This window comes from Aethalodelphis obliquidens, unplaced genomic scaffold, assembly GCF_003676395.1.
Source record: "Aethalodelphis obliquidens isolate GAN/ISIS:26980383/991018 unplaced genomic scaffold, ASM367639v1 scaffold7, whole genome shotgun sequence".
Lineage (NCBI taxonomy): Eukaryota > Metazoa > Chordata > Mammalia > Artiodactyla > Delphinidae > Aethalodelphis > Aethalodelphis obliquidens.
The window spans coordinates 61920748-61940823 of NW_020837951.1; the positions used below are offsets into that span (position 1 = coordinate 61920748).

The 20076-nt window shown below is 38.0% G+C and overlaps 1 protein-coding gene across 1 annotated transcript in view; it reads left to right on the plus strand.

The window, feature by feature from the left end:
- Positions 1-506: 506 nt before the first annotated feature.
- LURAP1L (leucine rich adaptor protein 1 like) overlaps positions 507-20076 on the plus strand; it is a 44933-nt gene continuing 25363 nt past the window's right edge. Inside the window, exon 1 of the mRNA XM_027105861.1 lies at positions 507-1501. Coding sequence (XP_026961662.1) covers positions 1196-1501 — 306 coding nt within the window. The 5' untranslated portion in view covers positions 507-1195. The remainder of the gene's footprint in view (positions 1502-20076) is intronic.

Genomic DNA, 20076 nt, shown 5'->3' on the forward strand with positions numbered 1-20076 from the left:
GTGTAAGTTATCTCAGCAACCTTCTCCTTTTAAAATCCACCACTATCCTCAGTAGTCATAGAGATTATTCTGGCTATTTTTCACATCTGCTTGCGGTGACAATGTAGCATTTGGGAAGACAATTAGCTTTGGTTGCACATTCTCACTGAACTTTTGGTGAATTTATTACACTGTATATTAGTACAAAATTATTAGGAAAGCCTTCTAAAGCTAAATTTTTGTCATTTAGGAAGATGGGGGGTAGGGAATGACACTACATTTAAAGTCATTCTTCTGCCTCTATTGTTACCAGGCCTAAAAGTTGTAGCTACCCGGCAATTTCGTTGGGAAAACTGAAAATCTAATCCCCGTATTAGGCACTCCCAACTAAAACAGGATGTTGAAACTACTACTGGCAGCAGGGGTAGGAAATTTTCTGTTGCTCTTCTTGCCTGTGTTTTACGGTACAGGGGTTGGCCCTGGTTTGGTCCACCTGCCAGCGGAGCTTAAAGTTTCCGAGGCTTGGGGGAACACAATGACTTGGATCTAACAGCCTAAATGAGAAGAAGGGAATTTGTGCTGCCTCGAGGAAGCCGTTAAACTCCTGCTAAGCGAACTCTCTTTTTTATGCATCTATGCACACGACCGACCTCCTCTATCACTGACTAGAAATAATTTCTGACAATCCAGGATATTCCGAAAGCTTGGAGACATATGGCTGGAAAATGAAACTACCCTGGAGTGTGGCCACATCATTATTTTGTGTCGCATGGTACCAGATGGGCAGGTGGTGAATGGCGCTGGGATGTGAACGGACAGTTTAACAATGTGAATTTTTTCCCCCATAGAGCTCAGACAGACTTCATTTCCCTCTTGTCTTTCGGTCTCTAGTACTTGGAATTTCCCCCTCTCTGCAACATCAATTAACTCAACTTTGCAGTGGGGTAGCCAAAAAGGAAGAGGATGAAGGGGGCTCTATAATCTTAACAAGTGTCGAGGGAGTCACTGCGCCCCGGGAACCGCGGCGGCGACCCGCCCATCCTGTGCGGATTTCAGGGCTGATACCGCGCGGGCGGTTATGGAGCGGACCGTTTGATCCGCCGAGGATAGAGACCTGGGCTCGGTAGGGGTGTGCTGATCTTCAGGCAGACGTGGAGGCCCCTGCTGCTTCTCATCCGTAGCGTTTTATAACCATTTTCATCGTTCTTCAAAAGTCATGGACGACGGCCCGCTGCCCGACCTCCGAGACATCGAGCTGAAGCTAGGGCGCAAAGTGCCCGAGAGCCTAGTGCGCTCGCTCCGTGGGGAGGAGCCGGTGCCCCAGGAAAGGGACAGAGACCCCGCCGGGGGGAGCAGCGGCGGTGGCGGAGTCTGCAGTAGCAGCAGCAGCAGCTGCAGTTTCCCTCTCTCCCTGTCATCCTCCTCTTCGCCCTCCCCAACCTCTGGCTCCCCACAACCTAGCCATTCCAGTAGCGCCCTGGAGAGGCTGGAAACCAAGCTTCACCTCCTCAGGCAAGACATGGTGAGTGTGGTTCTCCAGCTGTGGGAGTGGGAGCCCGCGCAGAAGCACCGGGAGATCGGAAGATGCGGTCGGGGGCAGAGAGGGCGGCCGGGGCGGCCGAGCTGAGCCATGGGTGCGTGGGAAACACGGGGAGGGGAGCGCGCAGCGGGTGCGCATCTGGAGGCAGCAGCCGGGAAGCTTGTTTACCCGAGACTTTGCTCGGTCACGGTTTGCTAAGACAGCAGAGCCTGCCCTGCTCTGTGTACTTTCTGACGTCAACTCCCTTTTCCCGGCTCTGACCATTGAGATGCCAGTCTGCAGCCTCCCAGGCACAAGCCCGCGGAGGGGGTCTGCAGTTATTGCACGCATCTGGGGCCTGCTGTGCGCCGTTCACACTTCCAGTTCAAAAGGTGGCTCGGTCCCTTGCACTTACTGCAAAAATACTTCCTGGTTTGCCGAAAGGTGGCGCGGCGGGGTCCCTGCAGCCCTTCTTCCTGGCTCACTCCTCTTCCACCACCACCGCCCCGCCCCTTGGTGCAGCAGCCGAGCAGTTCCTAGGCCACTGTGGAGCTGATTCTTCACTGCTGGTTCTGAAAACAATGGCCCACTCGTCCTTGATGTCCTTATGAATAGCTTGTCTCATGGTTGATCCAAAAGAGCAGGTGATCCCCAGGCCCAGGCATTTGCTAATGACCACTTCCTACCCTCCCCCGTCAGTCCTCAATCTGCAATTGTTTTCCGTGCTGTTTGCAAATGTTAGCCTAAGAATAGGACAATGGGACTAGGAAGGGTCCGAGAATACTTGTTATTCCAGATGTACTTAGAGGGAGACACTTATTTACTTACCATGAACTCAGGCAAGTCACTTAACCTCTGTGGACCTCGGTTTATTCGTACAATGAACTGCTTGGAGGAAATGATTCCTTCCCTAATCCTTTTAAGAAGGTGACCACAAAATAACAGCATTTTCCACCAGCTTGGAAAGGAGGAAAGTTACAACAGGGGCCTCAGCCACTTCTACATAAATGACCCTATCTACTGGGGCTTTGCATAAAAAAGAAGTAACCGGTGGTGTTACTTTAGCTCCTCTCTTTTTGCAGTTGGAACACTGGGAGGGAATAAATTCCAAGCATAAAGTAATCTTGGCAAATATACTAGTGCAAAAAGCCATTCTTCAGAGATCATGTCCTATGCTCAGAATTTTTACCACACTATCAACACAAGGGCTCTAAAAACCTCTCTCAAGATCTTTTAAGCTGGTTTACTTAAGAACTTTAGTTTTTATGTCTCAAGAATCCATTTTCCTCCCAGTTTGAATGCAAATATATAGAGACATACATATATAGGTCTATGTATGTGTGTGTATATATATGTGTGTGTGTATTCATACAACATGTGTAATGCAAATGATTTTATTACTCTATTCACGTTTCACTAAATACACACACACACCACAGGTTATACATGTTAGTTATTCAACAAGTATTGACTAAGCACTGACTATACCTGGTAATTAACTGGGTGCTCAAAATACAAAACAAAAAGTTCAAGGAGCCTATTTAGGGCTCTCAAATCTCTTGCACTCATTTGCCATTTATTATTTGTAGTATATAAAGCCTAGTGTGCTGAAGAATTTTGTAGGGTAAAAAAAGTCTGGTTATTTTCAACAAAAGACATTTTCCAGCCTTGTCTATTTTTCTTAATGAAAATGTCACAGAGTTAATAAAAATCTGTTTCCCCAAGCCAGATCTTGTTATGCATAACGATTATGGTATATACATAAATACATTTTAAAAAAGCAAGCAGAAACAACAACAGGTGGGGTAGATTATTAAACTGACTATTCATTATGTTTTCTACGTGAAGCATAGTTATCTATGAACGTAGGAGAATTTATGTCAGAACAGATGTTTTGTGTTCAACTCTGTACTCTAATAAAGGTCTCCTTTATTGAGCAAATGATAACATTGGCTATGGGAGTTTAGAGGGAAAGGATTGAAAACAGGTATATTCCCCTGCCAATGAGACAGTTTTCCCCCATTTTAACATAACTCTTACGGGTACTAAAAACCCCAGCTTCAGCATAATTGCAAAGCAACAGATTTGTTTTTATGCAGACTTGGCAGTTTAGTTATAAACATGGAACAGATGCAGTTGTGCAGTTCTTCCTGTCTCCTGGCATCCCCATGTCGAGAAGTTGGGCAATGCCCCTGTGAGTTTTATGTTCTTTTCTGCTCTCTTCTACGAGCACTGAGTCAGCCTCCTTGGTCTAACGCTTGACCACACATTTCATGCTCCTTACTTTGAGTTGTTCACAGATTTTTCTTCTGGATGGTCTGGAATTATCAGGCTTCGTTCAGTCCTGCCCTCAGAACTCCTTCGTAAGAAACACCTTAGCCATGTACAGGATTTTCTAGAGACTTTCAGGAATTAAGCCTTCCTTCTTTTCCTATTAGGATGGATGTACTTACCACTGACACAAGGCACCTTAGACTTGCAGGGACGGAGTCTCAAAACTTAAACTTATTTACATGCACCTGATCTTCTCATTGTCTCTCTCATCTCCTTTTATGAGATGAATCATTTCCTTAACTCTTCTCTGTAAATATTACAATCAATGCTCTTGAAGTCTGTGAGATACAGGTGGAAAGGAAGCAAGATGAAAGAGATTGAAGTTGGGGGTGGGCAGGGGACTGTTTCTGTGGCCAGACTTCTTCACCTTGAAACCCTTATTAACAACATAAATAGCACAATACATAATAAAGGGTGTGGGAAGGAAAATATTGGAAAAGAAAACTTGCAGGCATATATTTGATACAGTAGGCCAATTCAGGAGGTTCTGGAGAGAGAGCACATTTTCCCAATGTGTAAAATATTTTTTATTTTTAATTTAAAGATAGGGAAATTTGACAATAAGCAAATGCAGGGATACACATAGGAAGTTTATAATGAAATCAGAAATAGATGTCAGACTTCTGGTACGAAGTCTGCCCAATTATATTTGTTCACTACTTTTCAATTCACAGTGTTTTACGATCTGTCATATTATTTGAGCATAAGGTCATACTGGGAAAGAAGTATCTTCATCCACATTTTGCACATGAGATCACTGTGGCTTAGAGATGGTTGAGAAATCAGGCCAAGGTCACATAGCTAAGCAGTCAACAGAATCACAATTTGAACTCATATCATCTGACTCCATGTACTGTGCTTTTCCCCCATTCTCGTCTGCATCCTAATAATTTCTCTTCAAAATAGTTTTTATAAATCTGTGGTAAGTCAGCAATCCCTAGAGTACTAAGGGACCAACAAACAGAAGCCATCAGGATGCATGTCAAGGGCTGTTTCAGATATGGGTTCATTCAATAATCAGCAAATATTTATTGAGTGCCAACAATGTACCAGGCCAGCCTGGAGACCTTGGGAATATAGTACAAAATGGCTACTTTAAAAAGTCAGTCTTCGGAAGAGGTCCTGTCCTATGATTGGACTTTTCATTCCACTGTCTATGCAGACTCCTTTTGCAAAATTTTCTTAAGACTTTAAGCATTACTTATCAACTGCTGCTCTAAGTTTTAGAACGCCTCATAACATCTGAAATATTTTTCCAGTAAATGTAAATAATCTCTGTCAAAGTCAATGTTTACCACTTAGTAATACATTTTATACTGCACTTTTCTTTTACAAGATGTTCAAAGGATTTTAGTGCTATCTCAATAATGTCCATATCATACCTCCAGTTTAAGACTGAAAATTATTTTCATCGATTTACTCTGGAAAAAATTTGAAATGCATAAGTTTATAAAGGCAATCACTAATGAATCAGAGCCTGGAATTAGAAGGGATCTAATGGACGCTCCCAAGTTTGCCTTCCTAGATAATTACTGTTCAGTCATGAAAGTATAGTTTGAAATGAAGTATATACTACCTATTGATGCCGTATTCCAGATTTTAGTCAATTCTGTGTCACGCTGGAATGGTTAATGCGGTACCATTATGAATAACTAATTTGAAGATATTGTGTCCTGATCCCATATTTTTAGCAAGTACATATTGGCACAGCAGCTGTGTAATAGTGAGAGAGAAACAATTTCAAGCTAGTTACTTGTCTTACTATTAAAGCATTCAAATACCCCACCTGATTCCTCAACTCTTGCTTTAATAAAGTTTTCTAGGCAATACACAGGGCTAGACACAAACACACATAAATGATACCAGAAGAACATGAATCAAAATGTCAAAATTTTTGAGAAGGATACAATTGTACTTGGTTTTATTCAATATTTTATCTTATTGATCTTTTTCATGTCCCCGCACCCCCATAATAAAAGGCTTGTCTATTTTGTAATAAAAAATATACTTTATATTTCCTCAAAAAGAGATCATAATTTCATTACATTAACTTCACAACTGCTTTGGAAAAGATTCAGAGTAGGCTAGGAGCTTTCTATCATTTGTTCCATAATACTTTCAATAGTATTTTTACTATTTTATCATTTAGGTTTTTTTTTAATTGAACAAAACTTTAAGGAAAACCCTTAAGGAAGGCGTCTTCCTTGATGAGTTCACAAGATAGCTGAAAAGATAAAATGGGGATATAATTTTGCCAGAGAAAGATTACAAACCAGCACGTCAGCACGTACACGATGCCATAGTGGAAATCAGACGTAAGTGTTGAGATTAAAAGATAAAGCTGAGGAGATCGGTCATGGCGAATGTGCCTTGTACAAGGAATTAAAAGCGCTGATAGGGCTTCCCTGGTGGCGCAGTGGTTGAGAGTCCGCCTGCCGATGCAGGGGACACGGGTTCGTGCCCCGGTCCGGGAAGATCCCACATGCCATGGAGCGGCTGGGCCCGTGAGCCATGGCCGCTGGGCCTGCGCGTCCGGAGCCTGTGCTCCGCAACGGGAGAGGCCACAACAGTGAGAGGCCCGCTTACCGCAAAAAAAATAAATAAATAAAATAGATAAACAGAAAATAAATAAATAAAACCCGAATAACTCTCCTTTTTAAGAAGGGGCTAAACACTGTGCTGGATGTTTATATATAGCTATTATGTTCATTTTACAGATAAGGAAACTATGGCTTACAGGGGTTAAATAATTTGAGTAGGTCACCATAAGTGGTTTCCCAGCCATTCATTCAAACAAGAACCACTGGCAGTCCGCTGGATCCAAATTACTCCCAAAGCATACTATATCTCAGCACCATGAAGTGTGCCTATGTATTGTGACTGAGTATTTCTACAGTGATTTCATCCCACAACTACCAGTGGATCTTTTGGTATTCTTTTAAAACTGTTATTGTTTCCTTTTTAAAATTAAATATATGCTCTCATTATAAAACTTCCAGAAATATGATATAAAGAGAAACAAAAGTCCCTTTTTACCTACTCCCAATACATCTTCCCCATATTACTCTTTACCCCAAAAGAAACCACTGCTGACAGTTTGGTGTGAATCCTCTCAGGCCTTTTTCTACGTCTTTGCCTGCATATATAGGCACATATACATTTACATAATTTTAAAATGTCTGGATTTCACTTTTCTTATTTTACATAATAATATTTTATTATGTCACTTGACATTTATTGGATGATTACAATATGTCAGTTGGCACTGTAAACAGTTTTCATGTATTATGTCATTTCATTCTCACTCCTCACCCACTTGTGAGGTAAGCACTGTGGGTTGTTAGGTAATATAAACAGATTCCTGATAGAATTTAAGAAATGTTTAGTTAATATTTATTTATTCTGTCAATTATCTTATATGAACCTCAGCTAGTTACTAATTAAAATGAAAATGCCATTACTTTGCTTTTTATAATAAATGATTATCCAAATATTCAATAGTTCTTCTAGAATCAAATTCCATCCACAGAAATCTGACTTAATCAGAACACTTCATTCCTCTGTTGAAGAAATAACCAAGTCTTCAAATTGGAATGTACTTCTCCTCCATCACATACCATTTTAACATAACCTTTTTGTTGAGTTTTTTTTTCTTTTTTGATAATAATAATATCAGTAAAACCTCTAAAAGTTGGATCAGAATGCTAACATGGCACAAGATGATCCATACCACATGGAGAAGGCAGAATGGCCACCAAGAAACTATGGCTCAAAACCATCTTAGGTTTGTTCAGACTTTAGAAGGCCCATGATGACCAAACAGATTCTGCTCCTAGAGATCTGGCATAATCAGAACACTGGATTCTTTAGTTGAAGATATAATTAATATCCTTCAAATCAACTCATAACAAAGTGATGTATAACACTGGAACTAGGGACTTCCCTGGTGGCACAGTGGTTAAGAATCTGCCTGCCAGTGCAGGGGACACGGGTTTGATCCCTGGTCCGGGAAGATCCCACATGCCACGGAGCAACTAAGCCCGTGTGCCACAACTACTGAGCCTGCGCTCTACAGCCCTCGAGCCAGAAATACTGAGCCCAACTGCCGCAACTACTGAAGCCCGCGTGCCTAGAGCCCATGCTCCGCAACAAGAGAAGCCACCGCAAAGAGAAGCCCGCGCACTGCAGCAAAGAGTAGCCCCTGCTTACCGCAACTAGAGAAAGCCCACATGTAGCAATGAAGACCCAACACGGCCAAAATAAATAAATAAATAAATTTATCTAAAAAACCCAAAAAACTGGAACTATAATATATTACTAACTCGCCCTCTCCCTGAAGGCCCATTTTATGGACAGTTGGAAGACTGGTGAAGCAGAGGATCAGCACAATAGTGAGATAGGAATTTGATGGTATCCTGGCATTACCGGACCCAGCGCTGCATTTGGCATCTCCAGGACAGCCATTTCCCTTAATTGTCTTGGTTGGGTCTGCCAGCATGTCCACTGCTGTTCAGCCTGTATTCTAACTGACACATCTTATTCTTCAAAATGTTAATCCCATCAATCAGGAGTTGGTCATATTGGACGTCTTTAGGGTGAGTTTTCAATCTTGATCTCTTATTATTGATTTCAGATTTTCAGAGGATAATCAATTTCCCTCATTTCTAAGTGCTAGGGGGCACATCACATTCCCATGTATTACCCCTCTACTATCAGCATCACATTGCTGTTGTAGAATTATTTTTAATTTTTAAAAAACATTCTGGATAACATGGCTTATTTTTATGTAAAAAATGATCAGATTATCCATTTGTAATTAAAATTACGGAATGTTCTTTTTTTCTCTGTATTTTAAATTAGGATGCCTGAAGTGAGCCAGATGTAAGTCTTCAACTTTCCATATATTTGGGAGCAGAACAAAATTGTTGCTATATTAGTACCCACCTCAGGAAACACATAGAAAGGTTTTAACACCAGCACCCCAAACAGTGAGATATATGTCACAACTCAGGGATTGATAGCCCAGGATATGATTATAATAGTTTCTCTGATTATTTATTTAGTTAGTTAGTTTTTGCAAAAGACATTTAACTAAATTTACATTGATTTTGTTGTTTTGGTGCCGACCAAACGAAGCTTGAGACCAAAACTGAGAAGGAAAGTCCTTCCTCATGGTGATAAAGTCCAACTTTCATGGCTGTGCAAGTCACAGAACTACCTGTAGTTCTTTTGCTGAGAATTTAATCATAAAGAGCTACTACTAGCTCTTTATTGGTGTGATGTTAATTTTGTTTCCAGGTTTTCCCTTAATTTCATAAAATGTTTAAATTATTATAATTGAAATGATACATGCTGTTATTAAAACATGCAAATAGTACAAAAGGATCTAAAGTAGAAAATGAAGGTTCCCCACATCCCCCTTCCCAATTTCCAATCCCTAGAGATAACTACTATGAATAATATTCTATGTATCCTCCTAGAAATTTTCTGAATATATGTAAGTATAACTATAGTTTCTTATATACCTTTAGCTATAATTATAGACATATATTCGTGGAGGCATATGTGTGTGTATAATTTTAAAATTGAGACTCTCAGAAGCTCATGTTGCAGCTAGTTTTCTAGATTCAGTAAATACTCTGGTATTGAATATATATCTATAGCTTCAAAACACAACTTACAGTGCTCCCACTTTGGATGGGTTACTGGCAAAGGACAGCAGTTAGAGTCTATTTGTATAAAAACATACTGCAGTTGGTGAGGCAAAAAGACAGAGTCAATAAACTCTAGAAATAGAAAAGACCACTGTAGAACCCTAGGGTGGGAAAGAACTTAAGAGGTTCCTTGGTGCCTTTAGACCAATTCCCCACTGGCATCCTCACCCACTGATCATCCATCCTTTGATGAATTTCTTCAGTGATGGGGACTTCACTGGTTCCCAAAGCAGAGCATGCCATTTTCAGACACTTCTATTCGTTATACTTGTTAACTGGCAATTCCAGTTGTTCATCAAAAAGACAAAACTATAACTGTTCATCAAGAGGTAAAAAAAAAAAAAAATGCTCCAGCCTGTTGCCTACAAGCCATGAGTTTATAACTTAAGATGGATGCTCTATCAGGTGTAAAATAACAATGAAAGCTCAGTGAGTTTCTCCTAGTTTGATATGTACATGACTAAAATAAAAGCCTTTCTTGCCTTTCTTACAAAATGAAAAAAAAGAACGGCAATGCCATGGATTGGCAAGGATGGGGAGAACTGGGCACTCTCCTGCACTGCTGCCGGAAGCATATGTTCAAAGCACCTTTTTAAGTGGTAAACCTGACACTGTATTTAAAAGAGGGGGGACTTCCCTGGCGGCCCAGTGGTTAAGACTCCGTGCTTGCACTGTAGGGGAATGGGGTTCGATCCCTGGTCAGGGAACTAGGATCCTGCATGCCACAGCTCGGCCAAAAATATATAAATAAAAATAAAAAAGGGAAAAAAAAAGATACTCAACACAGCAATTCTGGTATCAGTAATATTTAACATAAATATAAAAATTTACTCTAAGAAAATAATAATGAATTTGTACAAAAATATAGTTTGTGTGTACCTTTGGTATTATGTATGATTGAAAAAAAATGGAATAATCTAAATGACCAATAATGATAGGTAGGCTATTTATCTGCATTATGATAGAAATTTGTGTAGCTATTAAAATTATACTGTAAGATTATTTATGGAAGAGAGAAAATGGTTATAGATATTTACATGCTTAGAACAAAAGGCTGGAATCAAATACTACTGTTAACATTATAGGGTATCATTGGATGGTGGGGTTATGAATGACATTTTAAATTTTTTCTGTTGTGCTCTGTTGTTCTATTTACTTTATCTGCACTAAGTATACATTGTATTTTGATAAGAAAAAGTATAAATAGGCAGAATTTTAGAAAATAAAAGAGTATGGGCTTTAGAATAGGTAAAGGTGAATTCAAGGCATCACAGCCCTGCCTTTTACCAGCTATGTGTCTTTAAGCACATAATGAGTTTAATATACATAAAGTAGCTGGGAGTCTGCCTACTAAATAGTAAGCACTCATTAAGCATTAGTTTTTTTTTGTCTTTCTCATTTGATTAATGGCTTAACTATTTCATACTTATAGGAAAAGATGAGATTAGAAGTTGTCCTATTATCTTTCTCTTCTGTCCTTTTATTGTATTTCATAGAAGGGGTAGGGGCATGGCTACATGTAAAACAACTTCTTGTCCTGCACAAACTACATCTGGGTTGCTAAATTTGGCATTGAGCACAAAAGCAACACCAGGAATGATTAGTGCCCAAGTAAGAAATGACCACTTCAACTCTGGCAAGTCCTTTCTGTTGAAAAAGGTGAATTAAAAACCAACTGACAGGGCTTCCCTCGTGGCGCAGTGGTTGAGAGTCCGCCTGCCGATGCAGGGGACACGGGTTCATGTCCCAGTCCGGCAGGATCCCACATGCCACGGAACAGCTGGGCCCGGAGCCTGTACTCCGCAACGGGAGAGGACACAACAGTGAGAGGCCTGCGTACCGCAAAACAAACAAACAAAAACCAACTGACCCATCAGGATCTTGGAGTGGCTGGTGCTAATCATGGGCAAGACCACCACAAGAAGGTAATGGAATGGACGACTGCTCTCAGAAACATTTACCAAGCATTCCACAGTCTCCTCCTATGGGCCTTATGCCTCCTGCCAGAAGCAGATGGGTAGAAAATATGAAGACTCTGATAGATGTTCACATAGGTTTTAAGAGAGAAAAGTAGTCACTGCTCAGAATACAGAAAAGGATAAGAAATAGTTGATTACAGACAAAGCCCTTTTTTGGATTTCATGGGTAAGAATCTGAAACCATAGTCCAGCCTTCTACCATCTTACAAGGTGATGATAACACAGTAGTGCAAAATATAATACACAGAGCCACCAATGTAATCACTTAGATCAGTGATTTTATAGTCACACTATAAAACTTAATGATTTCATGGTATTTTAAATATTGTTCATTGACACAATCTTTCTGCAGTAAAAGCACATGGTTATTTAAGTTATACTTATAAGTCTCTGGAGCTACAGATTTCCACAAGGTGAAAGTCTGACAAAATCCTGTGTACCTGACTTCATTTGTCACTTTATTATTGGGCCAAATGTTCAGCTGTATATTTCAACTTGGTTAATAAAACTGCTGTCTTTTTCTCCCTCCCTATAATCACCCTGAGGGCTGAAGCTATGATTAATCAATGCTTGTGTTTCTCTAACACCCAATCATTTAGGGACTCAGCATTTGTTTAATGTGTAAATTAAAGTACACCTTAGTCCTAATTCTAATTTTTGGGTTTGGAATGCATTAGCAATATTGCTTTTTTGGACAGGAACACAGAACCCCAATCCGTCCTCTGCTTCCCACTGGCCAATTCCACTCACCTGGAATTTAGGTTCTTGGTTAAGAAAGACTAAAACATTTTTCTTCCTATTACCTGTTACTGTGACATTTGACTTATAAAGAGAGAGGGAGAGAAAAAGAAGAAGCAGGGGGCGGGGGGTGGGGGTGAGGGAGGAAGGGAGGAAGGAGAAGAGAAAAGAGTAGAGAAGAGAAGAGAAAGGAACCTTTCTTCCGCTGTGAAGTGATACAACAGAATTTCTTCTTGGTTGCAGGACCTACTCTATCCTCAGATATGGTCAGTTGCAGAAACCATTGCTGTCAGGGGTACTGGCAACACATAGAAATGGAAGAGTTGTTTTGCTACTCTGTTAGGTGCACAAAGAAAAGGCACATTTTATTGATAGTTTTTGCCATCGTCTCTTCCTACTCAGGAATGAGGTTTTGAAGTTTCAGAGTGAAAAGAAAGAACTTACAAGAAAAAAGACATAATTTATAATTGTGTACGTATTGATATATGGTACAGTCTATGTGGTTTGGGTTGAAAAGAAATAATAGTCTATTTTGGCAGCCTACGTTAGTACCCAGATAGCATTGATTGTTTGGGCATTCCTTCTCTCACTATCCTTAGCACATCCTCAGTATAGACTTCGGAACTTAGGACTACAATGTCACTTGGGTACATTGTATCTGACGTGTTTGAGACAGTTAGCAAACTTGTAGTGAACCTCATCAGTGATGACCAGATGGTAAGTTAGATTGACAGAATGAAAAAAGCTAGGTTTCTTGAGTATTCATAAGATTCTAGAAGTGGAGACAGTTGCAAGGAATCAACCTATTTTTCTGTTTTTAATTAGTAACTAGATTTGAAAGATGAAAAATGGCTATCAAATACTCTAGTATTGCTACTAAAGCAGCAACTGCATGGGTTTCCTTCTGAATTTTTTTGTCCTTACATGAGCTTTTACATACCATTCACTTTCCCAAAGGCACTGGTTTTACCACCTTGCAAGAAGCTATACTACATGGACTTTTGCTGCTTTTAATCTTCATATTTCTTATTTATATTATCTGCAGGAAAAATTTACAAATATGTGGAGAAATATTTTTTAAAACCTGTACTTTAAAATAATTTTGGACTTTACATAACAAAAACAGTACCAAACATCACTATATACCCCACCCAGACTCTCCCACGTTACCTTTACCTTCTCATTCTCTTCCCTCCCCCTCCTCTCTCTTCTTTCTTCCCTCCCTCCGCAAACACACACACTTTTCCTTAAACATTCTTCAACTTAAAAGCTGCAGACATGATATTACTTTACCTCTAGATAAATACTTCAGTGAGCATTTCTCAAAAACAAGAACAGTCATAAATGTTGTCCTTCCTCTCTCCTATATACAGTACAGTCATAATTAATGACTTACATCATTTTTTCCTGCTGAGTTTAGACCTGTCCTAAGAATATTTCAACAGAGCACTACAGGTGGCCACCTTGCATCAGTCAGAAGCCTACCTCAGGCCAGCATTCAGTTAAATAATACAAGTGGGCCTACCTGAAGCATAGTAGGGGCAATTAGAAGAACATGCCCTCAATTTCCCACCTTCCTATTGACTTAATGTCAGAAATCCTGTTCTCACAAAATCATCTTTTGAGCCAGAGCTTGTGATCCATATGAAAAAATGAAAGAGTAACTGGAAGATTTTGGACCGTGGGTGGTATTCAGGAAATGCACTTTGAACGTTGGCTACACTAACAACACTATCACCTTCTACCATGTAAGCTGTATGGGGGCAAGGATGTTGGGAGCCAGTTTTGTTAAGTGAGGAAGAAGAGAGAAGAGGACATAGGAAAAGGAAATATCTTTTAGCATTTTTGTCTAAGAAAAGATTTTTCCTAGGAGTCAGTATTTTGCACTGTACACAATAGTTTACAAAGCATTTTCTCATATGCTACCTTCTTTCCTCAGTCCTGGGGTTATGAGGTTACAACAATTAGGCAATGAATATAACATTTGCAGCATATGCTGTTATACCATGTTTACAGCATGTATTTGCTAGAATATAGTATTTGCCCAGTAAATGTGACCAATAATAATAGGCTTCTGCCTGATATTATACTTGCTTGGCCAAGGAAGTAATAAATCAAGCTATGCTATGACTGTCACTATGTGCTACATTCAGTTTAGTTCTTAAAATTCAGACAAACTCCTTTTGGGGATTATATTGAATAGTAAAATCCATTTGTTGAATTAACTCTTGAAAATTATCCGCTTGTTTTTCCTTTAATCTGGCTATGTTCAGAGTTTGCCAGGAACTATGGCCCCGACAAGCCTGATGAAATGAAACAGAATTTTAACTTTTATATTGTGCTTCTTAATTTTGAGTTTATTAGTTCAATTTCTAAATTTGTTTTGTGTTTGCTTTATAAAATAATACTTGTTCCAATTATTCCTTATTTGAAAGTTTTTAAAAGTTAGTTTGGGAACGCCAGAATAAATATGCGAGAAGAAAGTCAGGATAACGAAGAGATGAGGTTTAGGGTCTTCTCTCTACGTGTGTTTCTGTCAGTGGGGAAAAATGAACTAGAATATGACAAGGATTCTTTTGGTGAATACTGGACTCATGATGATGAGCCCACATGGTTTTTATGGGGACCAAACTCACATAAGGACTTAGAAATGGATCTTGAAATTTCCCCCACTCAGTCCAGTTCCCCTCCCTCCAACCATCATCCTTCAGTAGCCTGGGAAATTATACAGATATATGCCATGTCTACCAACATGCACCCTACTTCAAGATAATCTGGTACCATAGGGAAATGCAGTCTGGATTCTCCTTATCAGTATGCTTAATGTAAAATGAAACTATTTTCTTAGATGTCCATATTGGTATGATTTCTTTGGCTTATCATTTAAGTTGATTTTTATCAGCACAGTATTGTCCATGACCTTGATCTGTACTTTGGAGTGGAGTTTGATGAACATCCTGTGTGTCCTGCTAAGCATTTTTTGGACTTGTTCAGTTACTCACTGGCAGTAATTTTTAATTGCCCTCCTTTCCAACCATGTAACGATTTACATTTATAAGTGGGATTAAAAGAGACCAATTTCATAGAAGATGGGAAACTTGTTCAGTGAAACAACTGACTACTTCTACACTGTTGCAGTTGAAGTCTCATATGGATTCATACATGATAAGATCAGGAATTTTGAGATCTTAATGGTTGTCATGTATTATATTAACGTGTACTATAACTTTAAAGGGAAGTTAAGAAGACACAGTGAAAACATTTCTTTCAACAGTATTCCTCCCAGGCACAAACAAAGCAATCTTTTTAGTGAACCATAACTTTACTTGGCACTAGATGTGGAAAATCAACATGATTTGAAGGATGGTGCCAGCACAAAATGGAATTCCCCAAACATTTTGATTTAATTAATAAACGAAATGAGTTCAGAATATTGTCATTAGCAGTCAATAAATTAAAAAAAACAAGGCTAAAGTCACAAATGCATACTACTTTTTGTGCTGGAGACTTTTAAATAATCACAGCACAACCATATTATCTTATTGGCATTAATAAGCAAGTGGGTTAAAATGATTATTGTTAGAGTCTGTAATACTTTTATTTAAAACCACTAACCATTAATTAAGTCTCCTAGGAGCACTATCAAATGATCACATTGCTGAGCTGGACGTGGAGATACGGAGACAGAGTGATTTACAGTAGATTAAGACAAGCCCAGATTTCCCACTTTCCAAACTGATTGTTCAGGATGCGTGGAACAGCCAATACAAATAGAGGAGACGCATTTCCATTTACACTTTAATTCCAAAAGTCCAGACATCATTACTGGGACTGCTCAGTAATTTCCTAACATTAAGTGTTGCGTTATTTTTGTTTGCTTTCAGTCTTAAGATAAACTGATTCTATTTGGATTTCACCCAATATTCTTTAAGGAGAAATGTACTGTTCCTTTTTTTTTTTACATCTTTGATTTGATTTTGTGTCGACAGGATCAAATAACTTGAAAATTTTATCTACATGAAAACCAGTGCCTTTTTGTAAGCAAAATTTGGTGCTACTCAAAGGCACTAACACTTCTGAGAACAAATAAAGTAAGTTAAGTACACACTAAGAATGTCAAATTGATTCACGCACTTGGAAATGAGTCTAACAAGAATCATTTTCCATCTTGACCTTACACATGATATTAATTTTGCTCCAGCCAAAAATCTTAGTTGTTCCAATTAAACACTGATGATGCATATCTATAGTAAATATACATATTTCCAAATCCTCACTCTTTGTTGGGCCTTAAAGACAGATGGAAACTCTCAGTTGCACACCATTTAACTATGTAAATGTCCACCCTGGACACTGTTCCCCATCTCTGCTTATAGAAATGTTTCTATAATAGAAATCAAGTAAATACAACACATTTTAAAGCATCAACTATATCCCACTCTTGTATAAACCCCAGAAGAAATACAAATGAATTTGAAGACATGAATTTCACGGAACTTGCAAATCAATCAGGTAAGTAAGGCATGAGGTTACTACTAAAACAATAGCAATATTTAACTTCCATAGTATTGAAAATTCTGATCTAATACCAAAGGTTCATGATCCATAATAAAATGCAATTTTTATTTGAAACAAATTATACCATAACCATCTGCTGCTGTGCCTAAGTGCTTGTCTTTTACATCATAATGTATGACCCCACCTCAGCTCCTGAAATGTGCTGTGTATATACTCTTGTCTCTGGACATTTGTACGTGCCATTCCTTTTGCCTGGCTCTTTCTTCCTCTCCCACCCTTATCCCTCACACCTCATCCAGTTAACTCTGACTTTTTATCCTTCAAGTCATACCATTGATAATATTGTATTTTGTTTTGTTTTTTATGTCCCTCATGAGACTATAAGTTCTCTCATAGCTAGAACCTTGTTCAATTATTTCATTTCTAGAATTTAGCAGACTGTAAGAGCTCAGTATTGGAGGAATAAATGAATAAAGCTCTCTAAAAAGTTATTACAGAGGAGGGTAACAGTAGGTAGAAGTAAGAGTAACAAGTTTGGGGTTATAAGCATTGACTGCCCAGGCAACAGTAATGATTGTGAGAGTGACTGAAGTAGATGGGAAGGTTATGTTGGAGCTAATGAAAAGAAGATTGGAATGGTAAAATATTCCCAATGAATAGAAAATACTATTCTAAGAAGTTTGAATACAATTAGATAGGCAATAAGGACCAACAGTAGTTGTTATTTTAGAGAATTTATATAATGAAAGCTGTGTTATATTTTTTAATACTCTAATTTTTTCTTATAGTTGTCTTCTTGAGAACTAAATGGTTCCATGTGTTTTATATTATGGGAACCTTAAAGTATGCTGTCCTTTTGAAATACTCATTAACAAGAAAGCATACTGTTTATTACTGAGGAATGAAAGTACGCAACAGAATAAAAAATGACAAAAATATTTTTGGAACAAGGAAAGAGAAAAGGTTATATTCATTCAAGATACAAATATGTCAAAATTGTTTGTTTTCTTCCTACTAGATATAATTTCATAAGTACACAGATTTTGATTATATGTCCTCAATAAATTTAAGTTGCCTTTATTAGTTATGTTGACACTTTCTAAACAACAACAAAAAAATAAGTATGTTTTAATCATCCAAATGACATTTACCTATGAACATCTATTTATACAATTCTCTATGCTTAGGATTGTTTGATTTATTTTGAAATTAAGGGTTTTTCTGATTCAAATGTAAGATACTTTCCTGATATATATTTCAGGGAGTACATAAAATATAAGGAAAGGAGGGAGGGACCAAAAAAACATGATTACATTACCCTGAAGCCACTGTCTTAACATTTTTATCTTATTAAAGTATTTTTCTTCTGTACTTTTTCCTTTGTGTTGTTGAAGTTATAATATATATCTTATGTCTTACTTTTTGTAGATCCTGGTTTTTTGTTCAACATCATATCATAAACCTTTTCCTATATGATTTTTCTAAACTTAATTTGTATTACCTGAAAAATATTCAATTTTCTGTGCATTTCTCTAATATTGGATAGTTAACTTGCTTCTTGTATTTTTGTTGATGATATAACATTTCAGATTATTTCCCTAATAATTCCTAGGCAGGGAGAATAAATGTCATTCCTTTTGTAACATGATTTTCCAACTCTTGATTCCTTTTTCTTTTGTCAGACTGAATATTGAGTAGTTTGTTTTTTTAAAGGGTGCATGAATCCTGTTTTCTTATCTCTTGCAAAGGAGAAAAGAAGCAGGTAAGCACAAGGGCTTCAGAGCCTGATAGATCTCAGTCTGAATCCCAACTCCATCACTTATTGTGTGAAGCTGACAAGTTACAGATCCTTTTTGAGGTACAGTTTGAAGACAGTAATATCTATCATTTAAAGTTTTGTGAAGATTAGGTGATACTCATCATAGTGCTTGGAACTAGTGCTTTATTAAAGAGTAGCCATTATTTTGTATGCTATTATTATTGTTGGAATTCTTTGTTGTCACTATGGAAGTTACCTTTAGTTAATTAAAAATTTCTGTGTGGGATTACAAAAACAATAAGACAAAAATCAAAACAGCAAATACTTTATCAAAACAAAAACCTCCACTACCTTTAAAATGCATTGCTACCAGGATTCCTCCTATTTCTGACATCAATCACAGGGCTTTATTTAAGGTACCTATGCTTATTTCCCAGAATTCAATATACAACCTCCAGCTGCTCTTTATCTGAGCAGTAAATTCTGATCATTGCAAAACCAGCCTAGAAAGATGCTATTATTACTATTGAAGAGTGGCAATGAGAATCACTGTGATTAGTTTATAAAAGCCGTACATACAGACTGTTAGGAGGGAGCCATGTCAAGTTTTAGTTGATTACAAGAATTACATTTCTGAATCAGGAGATAGACAGTGGGAAAAGAAAATAGGCTTTTTTCTACTTTTAGAGGAACCTAGGCACATCACTGATTATGTTTTAAATTGCATCCACCAGGATTTTAATTAGCAGACAATAATCTCAAACTCTAGTGATATCTGAGTGAAAGTCTGAGCTGTTATTATGGTAGTTTTGTCTTTTATTCTGTATTATAAGATAAGCTTTCAAGTTTTAAATTCAGAAAATTCTTCAAGGATTTTATTTCAGTTAGACTTATATATTTTCTTTAATAGAGAGAGATGAAATCAACCCAAATAGAGCCTTATTTAGAAAATTCACACCCAAGGAAAAATATATGATTTGGCATCATCTTTGCCAATTATATGGCAAACACTTGTATAAAATCCAGCTATTATTTACTATAACATGTGTGAATATAAATACTTTGGGTTTTTTTATCATCTGAGTTAACGAATGGTATTTATGGAGCCAACTCCATAGATGATGGACTATTTCTTAAAAATGAACAGTAGTTTAGAAGCAAGCATCCCATCCTGGGGTATCTCTGTATTGTTTTATAGGTATTAAGTCAAAGTTTTATCATAAGCATCATTCTTATTTCAAATTTATAAAAAACGGCACATATAATTATAAAACTATAAATACTTCATAGATGAAACTTTCAGTGTAATGTTAGGATAAGGCATCATCTGAGTAAAAATAGTACAATTTGGTATTACTACGAAGCCGGGTGTCTGGACATGTCCTGATGAATTCATCATGTGCCATCTGTTCCAATATGTCTTGCCACCAGCAACCATTTTTTTTTTGGCCAGTAGCTATTGTAGGTTTCTACCTATATTTGTTTGACTCTATTATGGATTTTTCTACATGGTTATGGAGAAAAATATACTCCATA